The sequence below is a fragment of the Carassius gibelio genome, chromosome B15 (genome assembly GCF_023724105.1).
Source record: "Carassius gibelio isolate Cgi1373 ecotype wild population from Czech Republic chromosome B15, carGib1.2-hapl.c, whole genome shotgun sequence".
Classification (NCBI taxonomy): Eukaryota; Metazoa; Chordata; class Actinopteri; order Cypriniformes; family Cyprinidae; genus Carassius; species Carassius gibelio.
This window is the reverse complement of record NC_068410.1, coordinates 8,503,423-8,525,149: the sequence shown is the minus strand read 5'-3', so window position 1 is coordinate 8,525,149 and position 21,727 is coordinate 8,503,423. Positions and strand designations below refer to the sequence as shown.

The 21,727-nt window shown below is 35.3% G+C and overlaps 1 protein-coding gene across 2 annotated transcripts; it reads left to right on the top strand.

Annotated features, from left to right (window-relative positions):
* Positions 1-15,237, top strand: LOC127972669 (NXPE family member 3). Of its 2 annotated transcripts, XM_052576352.1 has the most exons (14): positions 1-202; positions 1,402-1,472; positions 2,740-3,171; positions 3,288-3,703; positions 3,797-3,870; positions 4,063-4,266; positions 4,350-4,687; positions 4,781-11,124; positions 11,223-11,333; positions 13,173-13,268; positions 13,351-13,479; positions 13,586-13,706; positions 13,868-13,927; positions 14,108-15,237. In XM_052576352.1, exons 1-8 carry the CDS (start codon positions 133-135, stop codon positions 4,973-4,975), a joined length of 1,800 nt encoding a protein of 599 aa, XP_052432312.1. In that variant the 5' UTR covers positions 1-132; the 3' UTR covers positions 4,976-11,124; positions 11,223-11,333; positions 13,173-13,268; positions 13,351-13,479; positions 13,586-13,706; positions 13,868-13,927; positions 14,108-15,237. The 2 variants fall into 2 exon arrangements, with proteins under 2 accessions (XP_052432312.1, XP_052432313.1); XM_052576353.1 differs by lacking the exon at positions 1,402-1,472 and having other exon boundaries at positions 46-202.
* Positions 15,238-21,727: the final 6,490 nt, after the last annotated feature.

Here is a 21,727-nt window from a genome sequence, read left to right as displayed (position 1 = left end):
CAACAGGAAATAAAAAGAAGAAGAAGAAGAGAGAGAGAGCATAAAACAAATGTACAAATCTTGTAGACAAGTCCAAATGTACGAAGACAGGCTGAACAGAATACACACAAAATTAGAAACAAAAAGCACCAAATGGATTTAATTTCATGCTTTCAAAAACATAACCTAAAAAAGTCGGACTTTGAAGCTCGGGAACAAAACTGTAAGTTTATGAATGCTTCTTCATCTTATTAAATGGTTTGCTAAACACTTTAATGCACAGAAAATGTTAATTTAGCCTACTTTTATATAAACAGAGTAAGACTAGTGCATGGGAACAATGCATTTACCTTTAAACTGTAACATATTTAGACATTTATTTAAACATATTTAGATGAACATATTTAGTAAGTATAGCATGTGATGACGCTAAAGCCAATATGTTAACACAGGAAATGAATAACATTTTCTACATTTTAATGAGATCTGGATATACTTTACAGAACGTGATATCATTCTCATTACTATGTTTTTAAAATTCCATCAATCTAAAATACTATTTTAGGGTTATCTTACTGCATCTTTCACCCATCTTTGTCCCTTTGGGGGAGAGCAGGGGCGAAAGTACAGTTTTTCAGAACAACTATTTTAAAAGATAATGTTGTAGACAGAGATATATTTCTTCTGTGGCCAGTAACTCAGAAGTGTGGTCTAACAATACCAGGTGGAACTTTGTAGAAATGTAGAAAGACTTCAGTATAATTTAACTTTGAACATAAGTTGCACGTGCACGTTGTTACTTTCGACCCTGTTGGTTGGGACGAAAGTAACACACAGGTGGGTCAAAAGAAACGCTACAATATAAGCTAGATTTTTTTTTCTATTACTCTTATTTTTATTAAGATACCTGACTACGACCTTGTTAATATGTTAGTGCAAACATATTTTGTCCTTTATTTTAGCCAAAAATTATTACATTTTCATATTTTCTTTTTAAATTTAAGTTTAATAAAAACTGAAATGACAGAACAACAGAAATTACAGAATAACATGTCTTTCCTCTGGTAGTAGTAGGCTAATACAAATATTAAGATATACAGACAAAATTGCAGTTACTGTAAATTGTCACTGGATTATTTGGGTTTTATCCTGTTTTTTTCAAATAACATTATCCAAATTATTATAAGAAAACAATTTTGTTTAAAAGGTACTTGACCCTTGACACCAGTATTGACGTGCAGAACACATACTGGCTAGCTTTACCGACTGAAATAAATAAAACACAATATATATATATATACAGTTTGTATAAATGTTTTTGTCTATTTTCTTTTTAATATCGTTCCAAGCTGTTTTAAAACGGAATGGTCACTAAAAATAAAAAATAAATAAAAATATGGTAACTTGCTATTGCTTTTACAGTTCACAGGGAAGGATCTTGGTTACGGAAGCTTTTTACTGGGTTGTGTCTACTGATAGTTATGTGTTTTCTGGTGAGTTCATGAAAAGATCATTTTGTGGCTGTTGTTAGGTGTTTCCTAAATCAAATTTACTGCTATTTTGGTCCTAAGGCTATGCATTTTCCTGCACACATCATAAGGCCAAATTATTTGTTTGTCTGAGATCCTTTACAATTTGCTTGGTATTTATTATGCATTGTACTTTGTACATTTAGGTTTACATTATTGCTTAAAGTGACTTAAATAAATACCAGCCCTCACTCATAGTTCTATGATTTTAAGTGAGCCATGATAAACAGAGAGGTGCTTCTCAGATAGCGTGCCTGTAATGCAAGACAAACTGATGTCAGGGGAAAAAAATGGATGCTGCATTAAATATTAATAGCACAATGAATGAGTTAATTTGACAGCCCCATTTCTTACAGAATAAACAAAGTTAAACTCTTTTTATTATTACATGCATTTAATAAGTTATATTAATATGTGTTATTATTACTATGCAGATAAGTTTTATTTCTCTTATCATTTATATCACATTTAATACTGTTTCAGTTCTCTAGTAATATTAATACAAGGTTCAAATTAACCATTTTTTTATACAAATAAAAAATGTAATGCAAGTTTTATTGTCTTTTAATTAAACTATAGAGTTGAGTGTTTATACTGTAAATGGTTGTATGGGGTTAAAGCTTATGTCTGTGATGTTCAGGTCCACCCCACAGTCATAGAAAACATTTTGATCAGTGAGCTTTTATATTGAAAAATGCATGCAGGTCTCTGAAATAAAATAACTGCTCTTGAGCCCTTTGTCACTTGTCACTTTAATTAGACTTAATAAGATATTCTTAATAAGGGATTTTTTTTGCACTAAAAATCTTTTATCTGCACTGTTGTTCACTTCATTGATTTGCACTTTATCTGTCATTTGCCTTGTGCTTCTTTATTTAACTTTATTTTTAATTTTATTATATGCCTTTTTTTTTTTACATTACCTTATTGTATAGTTGTATCTACATTTTATATTTGATCTAGATTTTTTAGGCTTTAATGTTAAGGTTATCTGTATGCACCCGGGATCTGAGAGTAACGCAATTTCGATTCTCTGTATGTATGTACTGTACATATGGAAATTGACAATAAAGCAGACTTGAACTTGAACTTGAATGATTAGATATGATTTGTCTAAAAAACAGATTCCTTCCAAACTGCCCTATCAAAATTTGTTTTAGAATCAAATGAAGGCTGAATGTTTAATAACAGTAAAAAAACAGGAAAATAACTGACTATTTTGTATTTGTAGGTTATATGGTCTTATATGGGAAATGAAAGAAAGAAAAGCCCTCCGCCCAGCTTTTTGTCTCAGCACTGTGCAGAGCGCCATGACTCTTCAAACTCCAGCTCTCCTGCAGCAGTCAATTCAGAAGTCTCAGTAACTTATAAATCTCAATCTCAGTCACCAATAAATTCTTTTTATTCTGAATTAGGAATCAGTTCAGATTCCTACTCCAGGTTACAGCAGGCTGTTAAATGGGCAGAGCCAGACAGATCAATCACAAATGTGTCCATGAGTACTAGTCCAGCTCACACCACATTCATCATAGCGAACCTGAAAGACAGCTACCAAATTGGAGAGGAACTTTTAGTTTTAGTGCATGCAAAGGATTTTGATAATAAGTCTAAAAGTTATGGAGGCGACTTTTTTCAAGCCAAGCTGTTCTGGTCTAAAACTAAGGTCAGTGACTGTAAATGTTATTTTACTGGAACTACTAATCTGTTGTATTTAAACTCTGCACCTGGATCAGAGAGAGTGAGAGAGAGAATTGTATTGAGAATGTCCCTCTGTCACAGGCCAGTGTGTTTGGGGAGGTGCGGGACCTGCTCAACGGCTCGTACTCTGTGCGTTTCCTCCTGCCGTGGGTCGGTGAGGCTCAGGTGGCTGTGCGTCTCATTCACTCCAGTGAAGCTGTGCAGGTCCTGAAGCGTCACAGAGATACTAACTCTGATAGAGTGTACTTTAATGGATATTATGAGGGACCAGGACCAAATAAGACCAGGTTGAGTGAAACGATGAAGTGTAATGTGAAGTGGGACAAGAATGGACTAGAGAGAACGGGAACAGGAGACTGTTGCTGTGAATACAAAGATCCCCGTACTGGAGAAACATGGCGCTGTCAGAGACCCAAATCACTGCCATGCAGTGCCCTTGTGTACCACTCTATGGGTGGTTATAAAAACCATTTGACTAATAATGACAAGATGCTTATGTGAGATTAAAGTATTCTTGATTGAATTTATATTTTATTTATTTAATGCATTGATGTAAGGCAGTATGACAGACAAACATGTTCTCTTGGCAGGACACAAACTAATAAAGGTATCAATGGAGATAAGAGCATCATCAAAATTTTTCATCATCAGAATGATACTAATGGTATGTTGGTTAATATTTAACCCAGAATAGTACAGTACAGACATGCAGAGATGCTGAGAAATGTGTTGCAAACACACACATACACAAAAAAGTAATTAATAATTTGACACCGCAATTTAAAATAAACAGTTTAAATACATTTTGGGCAAACTTTTTTACACAACTTACTGTTTCTCTTTACTCGTCCTGCAGACATAACAGAAAAATGTCGTCCTGGTTTACACACTCCAGTCCCAGCCGGGTTTTACCTGAATGATGTGTGGACGTCTTTTGTCTGTAGCACAAGACATTTTACAACCCAAACGACAACAGAGTGCCTGAGAGACAAACACATCTACATGATGGGAGACTCGACTTTGAGGCAGTGGTTTGAGTTCTTTGTGAAAGAAGTACCAAGTGAGATAAATAGCTGCTTATTGTTTATATATACATATTAAATTGTTTTATATATGTGCAATAAATGGAATCATATTTTTCAGCGCTGAAGCAGATGAACCTGCATGTCCAATATCAGTCAGGGCCGCTCCTAGCAGTGGATGTGGAGAACAACATTGACTTACACTGGAGGGCTCACGGTGTTCCTCTGCGCTGTATGAAAACAGCAATTGCTAATCTGCACTACATCAGTAATGAGATCGATGACCTGGCAGGAGGACCCCACACGGTCATTATATTCAATCTGGGGCCCCATTTCACCACGTACCCTCTGGAGTTCTTCACCCAGAGAGTGTTGAGGATCCGCAAAGCTGTTCTAGCATTGTTACAGCGGGCCCCTGACACTACTGTTATAATCAAGACTGTCAACACTGGCTATAAGGTAAGCTTATACTGTATCATATGTTCACATACAAGGACAACACAGTGATGGCAGGTTCAGGGTTGACGTTGGGTTCCTCTGTCTTTATAATAGGATATTTTCGGCAGTGACTGGTATTCTCTACAGTTGGACAGAATTCTGCGGTGGGCTTTTCAGGATGTTGGTGTTTATATTTTGGATGTGTGGCAAATGACAGCCTGTCACTACAACAAAGAAGACATCCATCCAGGCCCTGTCATCATCAAAAATGAGATTGACATTTTACTCTCTTTTATTTGCAAGAATTAATTTAAAAGATTTTACTAGAGGGCTACTATAGGGGTCAAAATAGAACTTTAGTAAAATATAAGAGTAAATAACTCAATTGTAATTAAATTTTATTTAAAAATTACAGTTGTAGCTAGACAGTTGCCTATGGCTATGATTGCACTACTAAAGTTGTCTGTTTGATTTTATAAATTTTTACTTCAATAAAACCAAGGATTAGTTTTTGTAAGGGTTGTGATGTCCACGTTTTTGTTGAAAAAATTATAGAGTCTAGCATTTCTATCACAAAGAATGCCAAAAATTAAAGATTAAGTGGATATTTTAAAGGGGGGGTGAAATGCTCGTTTTCACTCAATATCCTGTTAATCTTGAGTACCTATAGAGTAGTACTGCATCCTTCATAACTCCAAAAAGTCTTTATTTTTATTATATTAATAAGAGAAAGATAGTCTGTACCGATTTTTCCCGGAAAAACACGAGCGCCTAGAGGCGTGACGTGTGGGCGGAGCTAAAGAATCACGAGGGCCAGTAGGCTTTTGAGTTGAGAGCATGTGGAAGCTGTGACACAGATCCAGAGGCTGAAATTGAACGAGCAGAATCTGCAAAGGCGGTATGCTATGTGTATGTACTGAAACTGTATATATTTGCTTAGCGGTTTTGGAAAATGACTAAGTTCCACTTTATGTCGTCTTTTTTTTCTTCTTCTTTTTTTTTAAGCTGTACATGTGGAAAGTGCAGTTTGATGACAACATCGCATGTTGTTTACTTGATGTGCTTATGAGCTGATAGCTAAGTTAACAACACAGAGATATTTGAAGCAGTTTTACTCACCGCATGTGGTTCCAACACACAATCCTGACCCTTTTCCGTTGGGACTGCATTATCCTTAAGAAATAAACGATGTGCAATCCGAAATGCAGGGAACAAACAAAAATACTTGCACAACTCCGTTGATGCTCTGTAAAAATAAACTCCATCCACTGGTCCCTTAATGCTGTTTCTCTTTTGGTAATCTGTGCAGGGTTGTCTTGCCCTGGCAACCAAAAACACACTTCTTTTGTGACTTTTCGCGACGCTCTCGCTCTGATCAGGCTGTGCACAGCCTCTCTCTGCTCTGCTATACTGGAGCGCGCGCTCTGCACTTAGGACCCATATAAGGAAATTCCGCTCCATCTAACGTCACACAGAGCCATACTCGAAAAAAACTTTCCGAAACTTGTGACAAACCGGAAGAGGTTTTTTTGGAACAAAAATACTCCTTCAAGCGTACAACTTAATTTTGGAAACTTTGTCCATGTTTAGCATGGGAATCCAACTCTTTAACAGTGTAAAAAACTCAGTATGCATGAAATAGCATTTCACCCCCCCTTTAATTAAATGTTTGGTCAATATTAAACAAGGATTTGATCATCCTGTTACAACAGCAATTATCAGGCCTTTGGCACCCTTTGCAGGTATTTGTAATAATAGCCTATGTAATGTACATAAATTGTTAATTTTGTATTAAATTATGTATTTTAAAAGTTTTATGGAATCAGTTAACCAATCTTTATTGCCTAATTGTTTTTTATAATGCATTTTATGGCAAGGTTGTTCGCTTAGATCTGTTTTTATTACCACAAAAATATTATCTGAATACTTAGTAAATTATTATTTGAAGTAATTTGAAGTATCAAAGCCATGGTTCATTTCCATTGCTACAAGAACCATTTTTTTTTTGTAGTAGTAGTAAAATTATGGTTATTATTTGTAAGGGAACATGGAAACTTTAAGAGAATATTAAGGCAGATGAAGTCTTGTGTAACCAGATCTTCAGGCTGAAGGTCTGGTATTCATGGCAGCTTTCATTGACCGACATGTCCAACAACCAATCACAGTTTTCGTTTTGTTTCGTTCATCGTCATGTTTCGAGGCATGGAAATGTCGCCACAACAACAGACCCGTGTGTAAAACTCTCGGACATATTTGAAAGATTCTATGCCGTGACCTTTAAATATTTCACATACTTTTGAAAATCTGGGAATGGCGCATCACATGTACTTCCCCTGTGTAGCCTACTGTCTTCATCAGGGGTGGGCAAAAATGGGCAAAAATGTAACCATTTCTAACACAAGGAAAGTTTCAAGGTTTAATTTAGATTCATCTATTTGTTCACAAGGAAGCTTTCCAGTTTCAAAAACATCATACCTATAATAAACTTAACGCCCCTATAGGAAACGAAGAACGAACTGCCACATTAGACCGAGGTAAGCTATACTCGGTGGAGGGGAACAGGCACGAAACCCATTTCAGTTCCTTGTATGGTAGCACTAGTTTCACAAGCCGACCCTGCGCCGAAAGGTAACGTACAAAAACGAATGGCTGCGATGTATTATGCAATATCTTCACAAAATGCTGATCATCAACCTTGCCCATCAAAGAAACAAAACCCTCAAACACGAAAGGTTTGAAACAGTCCTCAGTATCATCGGCCAGATCAGAGAAAGTTGGAGTTAGACAGCTAGACATGGTTTTAAGCAATACCACTGCTCAAGACTGACTTACCACATCCTGTCGTGTTTGTTTTCTCTTCAGACTATAGCAGTCAGCCGTAGTGTGTCCTACTTTATGACAGTAACTGCATTGTCTCCTGAATTTCAACCCTGAAGACTTTACTTACATAACATTTTCTTTTCTGGTTCCGACTGGTGTCTAACAAACACAGTTTTATGCATCAAGGTGTATTCATCTGCAAAATAGCAGCCTGTTGCACAGTAGTCACTTTTTGTTTGTTCAAATAATTCTGGAACAGTTTATAAACTCAATAAAAAAATCAATAAGTAAAAGTCTGTGCAAAGAATTATAATCACTAACCTTGAATGCTCTAATCCATCTGTCAAATAATACACACTTTTCCCAAGCAAATTCAACAAATGTTTCAGAAGCGGATTTTTTAGTTACTCAAAAACATTGTCTATAGTGCTCCGGCACCAACTCGTATGCTTGCATACTTTACTGCCTCATTTTAAATGCTCTCCTCCAAAGATAGTGAAGCACACACTTCCTAAGCTTTCCCAGTGAGCTTACACATTTTAAAGCCATAGCTATGCTCAAAAGCCTGAAAGTATGCTTCAACCACTTTCTCTCGAAAAGGCGGCACTAAGGAAATATTATTTGCCACATTAAATGGCACTGCTAACGGAGAATCATTCGATACAGACATCGACGTGGACACAGGATTATTACAGAAATCAGTAGAAACAGCAACAGAGTTCACATGACCAATAGGATCTACATATGAACTACTTTCTAACCTGGTCTCTTCTTGTTTTACCTGTAATTCCAACTGTCATAACCAAATTCTAGTATCTGCCTCGATATGATGTTTATCCAATTGATGTTGAAACTCATCTCTTTGTGCTTGAGCTTTTTCGTAGGCCTCCAACTGCAGTGGAGCTTACTGGGAGGTAATGGATATATCAGTAGAAAGTAACAAAGGCTAAAATTTTGGCATAGACAATGATGACCTTACCTTGCGAGCATCTAATGGAGCAACAGGACCTACTAGAGACTCTATAACAGCAGCTGATGGTTCCTCCTGTTCTGTTAATTCAGCATCAGGTAACCCCCCTTTTTCAATAAGACCAGCCAGCAAACAAGCCTTTACCACCTTTTTAAGTAATCCTCTAGAAACAAGTATCTCATAATGCTGAGCAAAAATGATCAAATCATCCTTTGGATAGTTGTCAATTTTTTCAAAACTTGGTTGCTTAATAAAGTTTTTCATCTCAAACGTTGCCATTACTTACTGCTGCGTTTACATAAGAATCAAACAAGCACATCTCAGACTTAACTTCCTACTCACAATACTAGCTACAACCTTCCTAGTGTTCAGAGGGTTAACAGTTAAGAGATAAATCTCTTCCCTGGAGTACATCCAAAAATAAAACAAAAAACTCAAAACAAAAAAACAGTAATCTGATGGAAAGTCCCCACTAAACATGGTCAGGTTACTCTGACTAACCAAAGCATTTACTTACTTCATCCCTACAATGCAATCCAATTATCAGGACGAGCCCCCGTTTTATGTTACAACCTCTCATTAAATGGCTCAGAAAAAAGAGACAGATTATGTAACATAAACAAGAATGAGTGTGATGTAACTGTTCAAGAATATTTATTCACTCACTTAATGTAACGTAACAGTTGAGACAAGCTTATCAACCAATTAGGGACAACAACTGACAAGAAAGAGAGAGAGAGAGAGAGAGAAAAAAAAACAGAACACACAGGATAAGACACAGAGACGCTCTTTGCTGGTTCGTCCACAATAAGTTGTCGGCTCTCCTTTTCTCTTCTTCTTCTGGCTTTTTATGGTGTTTGGCAAACAAACGAAAAGGTGCATTCACCCTACTGAGCTGGAGTGTGATTCATTAATGGAAAAAGAAGAAAGACTAATCTGACAAAAAAAAAAAAACAACCTATTAATAAATTGGTTTCTAAATCCTATTAAACAGATGCACCTCTCTTAAATATTTCATTAATGCTTTATATGCTCTTCAACCTTCCAATCCATTATTCAGCTGTTTTTTAAGTGTAATATTTAATATACACTTTTCTTTTAACTCTTCCACCAGGATTATCCTTTCATTTTGATAAGTGCAATATATTGATACATGCTCTACAGTTTGCAATTCCCAGACTCATGTTTGTTTATTTTATACAGGGAATAATTAAGAACTGTATACCCAAGTCGAAGCCTGGTAATGATTGTGTTTTCTCTTCAACTGTCACAACTTTCTCTTTCACCACCAATTTTATTTTGAATCTGATAAAGATGTCTTCCTTTTTCCTCCTCATTTCTTTGTACTTGCCAATTGCATTTTATAGCTGTTACGCCTTAACTTCTTCATTACAATGTGGAATATTACATTATATAGAAGATAATTTCAGCGCCTCCTTTGCTAGATGATCCACTTCCTCATTTCCATCTACTCCCACATGTGCTGGAATCCACAGGAAACATATCTTACTTCCTAATGTATTTACCCTGTATATACTTAAACAGAATTTTATACAGAATATCTTGTCTTGAGCATCTCCCACTAATCAGACTTGGTAATACTGAGAAAGAATCTGAGCATATCATCACATTCACTGGTCGAGAACTCTCCATCCACCGTTACCAATACCCTTTTACCAATTTTAACTTGATAATGTGGGATATTGGCCTTGGCATGGAGCCTTATAACCCCCCCCCCCCCCCCCCCCCCCTTAAAAAATACTTGGGAAGTGGAGTCCTCCTTGGGCTGGACTCAGGGACTGGAGCCTCTCTAGGCTAAACTTGGGGACTGGAGTACACAATGAGGAACACCTGAAATCAATAAACAATCAAAATGATAGTGAAACTGGGTCATGGAGCATGTGAGGGGAAGAAAACACAGGACTGACACTCACTCTCTGTCATTCCAAACCTGCAAATGTAATTTTCAAAAAACCAATTAAGATATTTTAAATGAAAACAAAGTTTTCTGTCCTTCCATCGACAGTCTACACAGCTAAGACTTTGACACTTCAAGAAGTTCATAAAGAGATCAAAAAAACTAATCCAAATGCATTGAAAGATTTAGTCCACATTTTCTGAAGAGACTTGATCGCTTTATACAATGAACAGATTTTTTTTTCTTCTTCTCACATTTAAAAATTAAACAGGGAATATAAACAGAAAAACACAAAATTTTTAATAAACCACATGGTACGTATGGATTAGTTCTCTATAGATTAGATCTCTGTATGATATTTTTAAAATCTCAAAATGGTGGATGGTCATTCAAGGGACAGAAATCTTATATTTTATGCAAATATCTTCAATTGTGTTTCAGAGATAACAAAAGTCTTGGGTGAGTAAAAAATTGAATTTTTTAAATAACCATGTAATAAAAGAATATGGCCATATGCATCTTGTGTCTGTTGACTTGTGCATCACCCAAGATGTGTGTTAATGCTAGGTGTGAACAGAGCCACTGTGTGACTTCACAATCAACTTAGCAGAATGGTTCCTTAAAAAAGATATCATTGACATCATTATTTTTTTTTCATCAAGAAGCCAAGTTCCTAGCTTCTATCAAGACCTTAAAGGACCCTACTGATCTCGGAATCAGCTGTAAAGGAGGATGAAATCGATGTATAAGGTTAGATTATATTTCAAAATAAGATTATTTATATTCTTGCATTATCTATATTATGTGTTCGTGCATTTTTTCCTGAAGTTGTCATATCTGTTATTTAGAATAGGAAAGCAATATTGCATAAATTTGTCTCCTACTTCATTTGATTCCACCATCACCACAAGGGACCTGGAAAAATGACCTCCTATCAAGCTGAAAACATCTTCAAAAAGGTACATTTGGGCATTTCTTTCACCACCTATTGTCTGCCTCAAAATATTGCATTTTGAATGATTGAATTTGATGATTTTGATTTATTTTTCTATTTTATGTTTCTGTGCAACGCTTAATAAATGTGACTGACTAATTAATAAACATCTGGGATATGCTTTAAAGTTGCCATTTTGCCCATTTGTTAAAGGGGTCATCGGATGCCCATTTGATTTAAATTGATATGATTCTTTAGGGGCTTAATGAAAAGTCTATAACATACAGGTCCTTCTCAAAACAATTAGCATATTGTGATAAAGTTCATTATTTTCCATAATGTAATGATAAAAATTAAACTTTCATATATTTTAGATTCATTGCACACCAACTGAAATATTTCAGGTCTTTTATTGTTTTAATACTGATGATTTTGGCATACAGCTCATGAAAACCCAAAATTCCTATTCTCTGACTGGCAAGATATTCACAGATTCGACTTTTCCGGATCAATAACTCGCGAGCAAAACGTTTTTGGTACACGAATTATGCCTCTTTTTACTCGTAGTGATGTAATAAACGAGCTACAAGCGAGTTTGCCTGAAAACAAGCTTTCCTCCGCTCTGTACAAAATACGTTGATCTCAATGCGCTGGCGTCTGAGAGACAAGTCCTAAGGGACCGTCTGCAAAGTGCGAAACGCGAAAAAGGTTACTAATAAAATACTCAATAACTTCACAGTAACACACTGTAGTGTCACCAAATTCAGTTCACACATCACTGCTCTCCTGCTGGTTATACTACAATGCTGGTTTTAAAAATAGTTGCTTTTGCACAATATTTTTTTTTTTTTATTATGAAAACGTTAATAACGTTACTGTAACACACTGTACTTTCACCAAATTCAGTTCACACATCACTGCTCTCCTACTGGTTATACTACAACACTTATATTGAAAATAGTTGCTTTTGCACCATTTATGATTTTTTTTAATTATGAAAAACAGTTAATAATTTTACTGTAACACACTGTACTTTCACCAAATTCAGTTCACACATCACTGCTCTCCTGCTGGGTATTCTACAACACTCATTTTTAAATTAATTGATGTTGCATTTTTTATTATGAAAAATAGTTAATAACTTCACCATTATAGAACATAATAGTTAATAACTTTACTGTAACACACTGTATATTAACCAAATTCAGTTCACACATCACTGCTCTCCTGCTGGTTATACTACAACTTTCATTTTGAAAGTAATTGCTTTGGCACATTTTTTATGATTTTTTTATTATGAAAAATAGTTAAAAACATCACCATTATTGAACATAACAGTTAATAACTTTACTGTAACACACTCTACTTCCACCAAATTCAGTTCACACATCACTGCTTTCCTGCTGGTTATACTACAACTTTCATTTTGAATGTAATTGCTTTGGTACATTTTTTTTTTTTTTAATTTTTATTATGAAAAAAAAAAGTTAATGAATTCATCATTATTGGACATAATAGTTAATAACTTTACTGTAACACACTGTACTTCCATCAAATTCAGTTCACACATCACTGCTCTCCTGCTGGTGATACTACAGCTTTCATTTTGAAAGTAATTGCTTTGGCACATTTTTTATGATTTTTTTTTTATGAAAAATAGTTAATAACTTCACCGTTTTTTAACATAATAGTTAATAACTTTACTGTAACACACTGTACTTTCACCAAATTCAGTTCACACATCACTGCTCTCCTGCTGGTTATACTACAACCCTCATATTGAAATGTGTGTGTGTGTGTGTGTGTATATATATATATAAGCTGAAGGAATGCTACAATGACATGTGGGTTTTTTTTGTAACAGTATCTTCATGCCCTTTCAAACCACATTTTTTGTGGTTGACCCCATGCAAGGTTCAAATGAAGTTGAGGACTCCAAACAGGCTGGCTACAAATTTGGGTAATGTAAGACAGATTTTGGGAAATAAAGGACAGTTATAAATAAGAAAAATAAAAATAAACATTTTAATTTTGTCTTTTAGACAGTATTTCAAGTATTGCGTCGTAATAGACTGTCAAAGAAAGACTGGGTTAACATCAAGTGGCAACCCGGAAAAATAACCCACACCTTCCAAAAAGATTGTACCAGTTGTGGAGTCTTTGTGATGCAGGTAAATCTACATATGCAGCATTGTTAACATTATGATAGATGCCATAACATGTATTTTTACTGTGTAAGACAGTGTAAATTCTTGTGTACTTATTCCATCCATACAGATGGCCAAGATGACGGTGATGGAATTACCGAACATTCCAGAAATGTTTGACATTGACCCATCAAAACAATCTGTACAAAATCTAAGAAGAGACATGGCTGAGGAAATTCTAAATGGATCAGGTATCATTGTAATTTATTTATATGGAGTACTTCTTACATACCTAACAGTAATGTATGCACATACACATCTATTTTTTTTTTTTTTTACATTAATGCAAACATTTTATTTTACTAATTTATGTGTTATTTATTTGTGTATATTTTTGTTTTCAATTTCAAAGGAAGATTTCTGTTCCTACTGTGGAAAAGAGGACTTGCCAAAACCAGTGGATGCTGTTTGGGTGAGATTTATTGTTTAAATGTTTTAAAAAATAAAATGTTTAAAACAGTCTAGTGGATATTCTGTAAAACATCTGGAGTGAAATTCTAGGGATAGCTTTAAAGTAATGAATTATTCTATGCAATAAAGGATTCCTAAACGTAACCCTTCATTAATATAAATAACAATCATCCCCATACAGATTCAGTGTGGAACATGTGCAAGATGGTTCCACACACAGTGCCTTGGAATGACAGAAACACAAATACCAAAGGGAAGTCGTGGCCTAATGGTTAGAGGGTTGGACTCCCAATCGAAGGGTTGTGAGTTCTAGTCTCGGGCCGGACGGAATTGTGGGTGGGGGGATTGCATGAACGGCTCTCTCTCCACCTTCAATACCACGACTTAGGTGCCCTTGAGCAAGACATTGAACCCCCAACTGCTCCCCAGGCGCCGCAGCATAAATGGCTGCCCACTGCTCCGGGTGTGTGCTCACAGTGTGTGTGTGTGCATTTCGGATGGGTTAAATGCAGAGCACAAATTCAGCATACTTGGCTGAATTTCACTTCACTTTTTTTTGTGTGTTGTGCGAAAGCCCCAAATAGAGAAGCTCTAGGGCAGTGTGATTCTCATTACTATTATCTCTTGTTGATCTCTGTAAAAGTGTCAAAGTGCAAAGGTTGTACTTAAACCAGCAAGGCTTCATGTGTGTGTTAAATGAAGTTGAAAGTATTAAAGTGTATAACAGTGACATGGACCCACTTTATATTAAGTGGCCTTAACTACTATGTACTTACATTTTAATTAATAATTTAGTACAATGTACATATTGTGTACATGTTTTTACATTGTACTTATATTTAAAAAAATGACATGTAATTACATCAGTATTTAATTTCTGTGATTACATTTATAATTACACTGTTGACCCATACTTTACACCTTAACCCACCCTTAAACTTACCCATACCTCCATCCCTCTCCCTAACCTTACCCCTATCCCACCTCAACAGCAGCAAAAGTGTTTTACAATACAGTATGAACACAATAAGTACATTGTACTTATTTTTTGATGTAAGTACATAGTAGTTAAGGCCACCTAATATAAAGTGGGACTAGTGACATTAATAAAACAGAGTTAATACAACTGTGAAATCCTTATATATTTTTTATACCATATAAATTATGCAAAAGCACATTTTGTCAACCTAACCAGCAGGAGAGAACCTAACCAACAGTGATGTGAGAACAGTATTTCCTGAAAGTACAATGTGTTACAGTGAAGTTACTGGACATTTTTAATTTGAAAAAGAATAAAATTTTTGCAAAGTGTTTTGTGCCAGAGAGCAGTGATGTGTAAACTGAATTTGGTGAAAATACATTGTGTTACAGTGAAGTTATTAACTATTATGTTCAATAACGGTGACGTTAAGTATTTTTAATAAGAAAAAAATCTTTAAAAAATGTGCAAAAGCAACTTTTTTTTTAAATCGATGTTAGTATAACCTGCAGGAGTGCAGTGATGTGTGAACTGAATTTGGTGGAAGTACAGTGTGTTACAGTAAACTTATTAACTATTATGTTCAATAACGGTGAAGTGTAACTATTTTTAATAATAAAAAATCATTAAAAATTTGCAAAAGCAATTACATTCCAAACGAAAGTTGTAGTATAACCAGCAGGAAAGCAGTGATTTGTGAACTGAATTTGATGAATGTACAGTGTGTTACATTAAAGTTATTAGCTATTATGTCCAATAATAGTGAATTCATTAACTATTTTTCATAATAAAAATTCTAAAGAATGTGCCAAAGCAATTTCTTTCAAAATGAAAGTTGTAATATAACCAGCAGGAGAGCAGTGATTTGTTGAAAGTACAGTGTGTCACAGTAAACTTATTAACTATTTTGCTCTATAACGGTGAAGTTATTAACTTTTTTCATAATAAAAAATGTGCAACATCAATTAATTTCAAAATGAGTGTTGTAGAATAACCAGCAGGAGAGCAGTGATGTGTGAACTGAATTTGGTGAAAGTACAGTGTGTTACAGTAAAGTTATTAACTGTTATGTTCAATAATGGTGAAGTTATTAACTATTTTTCCAAATAAAAAAATATAAAAACTGTGCCAAAGCAATTACTTTCAAAATGAAAGTTGTAGTATAACCAGCAGTAGAGAGATGATATGTGAACTGAATTTGGTTGAAAAACAGTGTGTTACAGTAAAGTTATTAGCAGTTTTTCTTAATAAAAAATCATAACAAATGAGCCAAAGCAATTACTTTTAAAATCAAAGTTGTAGTATAACCAGCAGTAGAGCATTGATGTGTGAACTGAATTTGGTGGAAGTACACTCTTTTACAGTAAAGTTATGAACTATTATTTTCAAAAATGGTGAAGTTTTTAACAAATTTTAATAATAAAAAAATCATAAAAAATTTGTAAAGCAATTACATTCAAAATGAAAGTTGTAGTATAACCAGCAGGAAAGCAGTGATTTGTGAACTGCATTTGGTGGAAGTACCGTGTGTTATATTAAAGTTATTAACTATTATGTCCAATAATGGTGAATTCATTAACTATTTTTCATAATAAAAATTCTAAAAATGTGCCAAAGCAATTACTTTCAAAATGAAAGTTTTAGTATAACCAGCAGGAGAGCAGTGATGTGTGAACTGAATTTGGTGAAAGTACAGTTTGTAACAGTAAAGTTATTAACTATTTTTCATAATAAAAAATAATAAAAAATGTGCCAAAGCAATTATTTTCAATGTGAGTGTTGTAGTAAAACCAGCAGGACAGCAGTGATGTGTGATCTGATTTTGATGAATGTACAGTGTGTTACATTAAAGTTATTCACTATTATGTCCAATAATGGTGAATTCATTAACTATTCTTCATAATAAAAATTAAAAAAAATGTTGCAATTACTTTCTAAATGAAAGTTGTAGTATAACCAGCAGGAGAGCAGTGATGTTTGAACTGAATTTGGTGAAAGTACAGTGTGTTAAATTAAAGTTATTAACTATTATGTTCTATAACGGTGAAGTTATTAACTATTTTTCATAATACAAAATGTGCAACATCATTTAATTTCAAAATGATTGTTGTAGAATAACCAGCAGGAGACCAGTGATGTATGAACTGAATTTGGTGAAAGTACAGTGTGTTACAGTAAAGTTATTAACTGTTTTTCATAACAAAAAAATCATAAAAATTGTGCAAAAGCAACTATTTTCAATATAAGTGTTATAGTATAACCAGTAGGAGAGCAGTGATGTGTGAACTGAATTTGGTGAAAGTACAGTGTATTACAGTAACGTTATTAACGTTTTCATAATAAAAAAAATTATAAAAATTGTGCAAAAGCAACTATATTTAAAACCAACATTGTAGTATAAGCAGCAGGAGAGCAGTGATGTGTGAACTGAATTTGGTGACACTACAGTGTGTTACTGTGAAGTTATTGAGTATTTTATTAGTAACCTTTTTCACGTTTCGCACTTTGCAGACGGTCCCTTAGGACTTGTCGCTCAGACGCCAGCGCATTGAGATCAGCGTATTTTGTACAGAGCGGAGGAAAGCTTGTTTTCAGGCAAACTCGCTTGTAGCTCGTTTATTACATCACTACGAGTAAAAAGAGGCATAATTCGTGTACCAAAAACGTTTTGCTCGCGAGTTATTGATCCGGAAAAGTCGAATATGTGAATATCTTGCCAGTTTTACCGAACTCAGAAAGACGTCACAAGCTGTACAGTAGAAGACTGTGCTACGCGAATATTTCTTCACAGGCTGACTTGAAATTGTTAAATCCATAATATAAATTGACAGTTTATTGCTGGTCTGTGGTTTTACACTGTAATTTGTAAAGATTTCGTGTTTTAAGGTGAGCTTAAAGGGAATACTGAAAATCACACTGCATTAGTGCGTCAACAATAAGAAAAGTATTTCATAGCTGTTGCTATGGTCTCTGCTGGTCTTGCTGTTTGGTGGTCAGGCGGACTTTCTCACGCTCTCCAGTCCAAGGCTTGATGTGTTTTTGTATCTTTATATTTTGATCCAACCCCTTGGACAAAGGAGTAGCAACATGAATGGAGAGTCCATACAACATAATCAAAATTGCACAAATATGTATTTTAATCAGAAAACAGATATTGACAAACAGACAACAGCTACATTGAGGTAAAACAAAAAATATAAAGATACAAAAACACAACATCAAGCCTTCGACTGGAGCGCATGAGAGTCCACCTGACCACCAAACGGCAAGACCAGCAGAGACCAAGCCCCAATCTCCTTCCCTCCAGAGGGTAAGAAAGCCAGCATCTTATAGGCAGCATGGTAAATCACAATCAATTTTCCACACCTGCATCACAGCACTTAACCTAAAGACTCAAAGTGTTACCCCGAGACACCTGCTGGACAAAATAAAATACTACAGCCCCTTGGATCGTCACAGTAGAATCAGACTATAACTTTTGACTCTCCTTGCTATATTCGTGGAGTTATGAGTTGGTATTTTTGTGTATGGCACATACACATTTTGTGTATATTAAATATTTCATAAAACTGCAATTTAAATAAATAAATTAATTCTACAGGCTATACAAAAAAAAAGACCAAATAAGGCTGAATAAGTTGATCGATAGCATGTTAAATGATGGTTGCCTGTCTGTGAATGGTACACCCCTCTAAGCTCACAGAAGTGGTTTGACCCAAGTCCTCAGCAGCCAATGACATTGACCCGTTCAAACTGATTTTTAACGTGTATTTCTCGTGTATTTAAAGGCGCAATATGTAATTTTTCTGCTTTAAAAATAGCAGAAATCACTATATGTATGTTATATATATATTTTTTAGTTGTGTACTTGCATCATCCCGACAGTTTCCACGAACTTTCAAATCCGGAGAAAATTATAGTTTAATTAGAAGACACGGCACGTTTCTTTATTTCCGTTTTGTCGCCCGTCTATGGCGTCATATAAACTTTGACCCCTCTAGTTTATCTAACTTCCTGCGGAACTGCCAAATACAAAGGCGAACAGAAACAAAGATGAGACGAAGAAGAAAAAGTAGTTGCCTTTATCGAGACTATTATATTTTATATTTATATTGTTTATATTTATATTTAAACCTCAATCAATAACTTTGTTATGGATCATGATTATGCTTTGCCTGCACGTTCTGTGAAGCACAAACGCACGGGTGAAATAAATGACGCGAGATGGTTTTGGGACAAGAGAAGCAACAAGACACGGGTAAATATTGGAGTTGCATTTCCAAGATAGAGAGAGCTTCGTGACAAGCTGAAACTACAGAGAGATGCCGAACTCGCTTGCATTCTGATAAACAGGTATGCACCCATTCAGCTAACGTAACTGTATCTATCCGTATATTTTGTTAAACGATGATTTCTTGTGTAAAACGCAGACAAGAAACGCAGACGGACTAGCTCTCATGTAAATCTACATGTGTTCTACATCTAGCTGAATAAAGTAGCTTCAAATGCATTTCTCTAACTTGTTCGATATCATAGTATAACGTAATTATAATTTTTAACGAAAGGCGACCGTGTTTTTTAACATATATTACTACTAGCTAGATGGAATATTGATTTGATAGGGGTCTCATAATTCATATAGACGGTTTCATCGGGCGCACGCGCCTGGACCTAAGTTAACTTCCGGTCTGTGTTGTGTATATCGGTCTGGCTGCGGTGCCTTCTAAAACTCAGTTAAAGGCAAGGTGATGAGTAGACTGAAGTTGGGCTCAGGTGGTTGAGCTGTGGGATGTGTTTCCCATACATTTATTTATTTTTGGAGACTCCCCACAATTTTAAAACTGATCTTTTTTCAAAAAGGCTTCATTGAGTAACGTTACGTACTGCACGTTAAATAATAATAATTCCTTACATTTATATGTTTAAATATCAAAGCGAGGCACAGGTGTTTTTATGTCGCTGTATTTTTGAAGGAAGACTTGCGTGTTATATGCCTGATAGCAGCGTATGAGCGTACCAGCTCTGCTTCGTTTACAGCTGTTACTGGGGAAACCTCTATTTCTCGCGCTTTATGTCTATGCTTTAAAACATCTCCTGTTGGCAAATAATGAATTTGCATTTTCATTAAGTCCACATGATCCACGCAGCAAACATTTTGTTTGTTATCAAAAAATATCTTCTCTAGAGGGACTTTACTGTTGTCACAAAAGCGCTCATGCGCAGTAACGTTTGTTTATGTTGTTGCCGTTGAAACAGTCTATATCTCTCCGTTGGAAAAGACATGATTGTCAAAATACTAAGTTAGAATGAGTGAGGAATGACAGGGAGCGACAGAGCGCGTGTTCCACTGAACAACAACACCCATGAGCCTTAGGCTTTTTCCCGACGTCGTCAAAGTACGTCTTATGTTATTATTTTGATTGAGTGACCCCTGGTGGCCAAAAATTCCAAAAATTCCATACTACACGTTTAACACGTTTAACGTGTTGTTGACGTGTTAAAACTCACGTGTATTTGACCCTCATGGCCTTCCATAGCCAAATGCGCTCGTGGAGATTTGCGGTGCAGTGCGCGCGCGAATATAACCATACGAAACGGGCTGCGTGAGTGCGGCAACAACTCGTCCGTGACGCGGGATTCGCGCCGCGTGGGGAAGAGAGGAGCGAGTATGAGGCATTCAGAGACACAGGGAATAGCGAACATGCAATAAGATATGCTCTTCATTGTGACGCAGCTCTTGTTAGTGTTTTTTTTTCGTTGTCTTTTCAAAGCTTAAGTTACATAACGTTTTTCTTTTAGTTTTAATTTTTTATTTTTTTTATTTTTTTAAACGGATGAAGACTGACAGTCCTGCATGCATATGCTCCGGAGCAGAGTAAGATCGTGTCCACATCGCAGGCTTTGACGATTAGCAAATCGCAACGTCTCAAATCGCGATTGATTCGATTTCGATTAATCGCACAGCCCTACACAGGACAAATTAAAATTGTGTTTTGGCTGAAAATATAAAACCTGTTTGATCTCCTTTTTACATTTTTAATAAAACATGATGTGAGTTTATGGGAACAGGGGTGTGCTTTAAAGGGTACAAAAAAAGCACAGCCAGACTTTTTGCATTTAATGATTTATCTTAATTGAAATGCTTTTTTTTATTTAAAATAAGTAACTTAATTATTATTTTTTTTAATATATTTTATTTCTGTAACTTTTTGTAATGAAACTGATCTCTAGTGCACTAAAAGTGTCTCAATGTAGATTTTGGTGAGCTTTAATATGTACATTTATCATATGATTTATTATCCTTCTTACATTTGTGTATTTGTATAGTTGTCCTTTTTTATATTTTATGTCTTTAATGTTCAACTGTTAGTGTTAGCTGTATGCACCAAAGGTCTGAAAGTAACGCAGTTTCAGTTGTCTATGTACTGTACACGTAGAAGAATTGACCATAAAGCAGACTTGTATGGAGCCAAAAGAGTCTCAAAGAAATGCGCACACACTACTTTTCACTGTCATCCGGTGTGAAAAGGGTTTACAGTTTGTCCTTCCACACAACTGTAATATCACAAACAATATTTAAATTTCAGAGCATTAATATGAAGGTAAATCAGTTGCAAAACTCGAGAGGTTGTAAGTTGGAATTTGAGAACTTGTCATATTAATATTTGTATTTGTAAATTGAAATTTACACTCACGACCCTGATGTGAAAAGCTGAATCTTTCGATTTGCACACACAGACAATGATCAAAACACCCCTGTTTTAAAGCTGAACTTGCAGATATATTGATATATTCATATCATCTTGCAGGAATTGTTGTTGA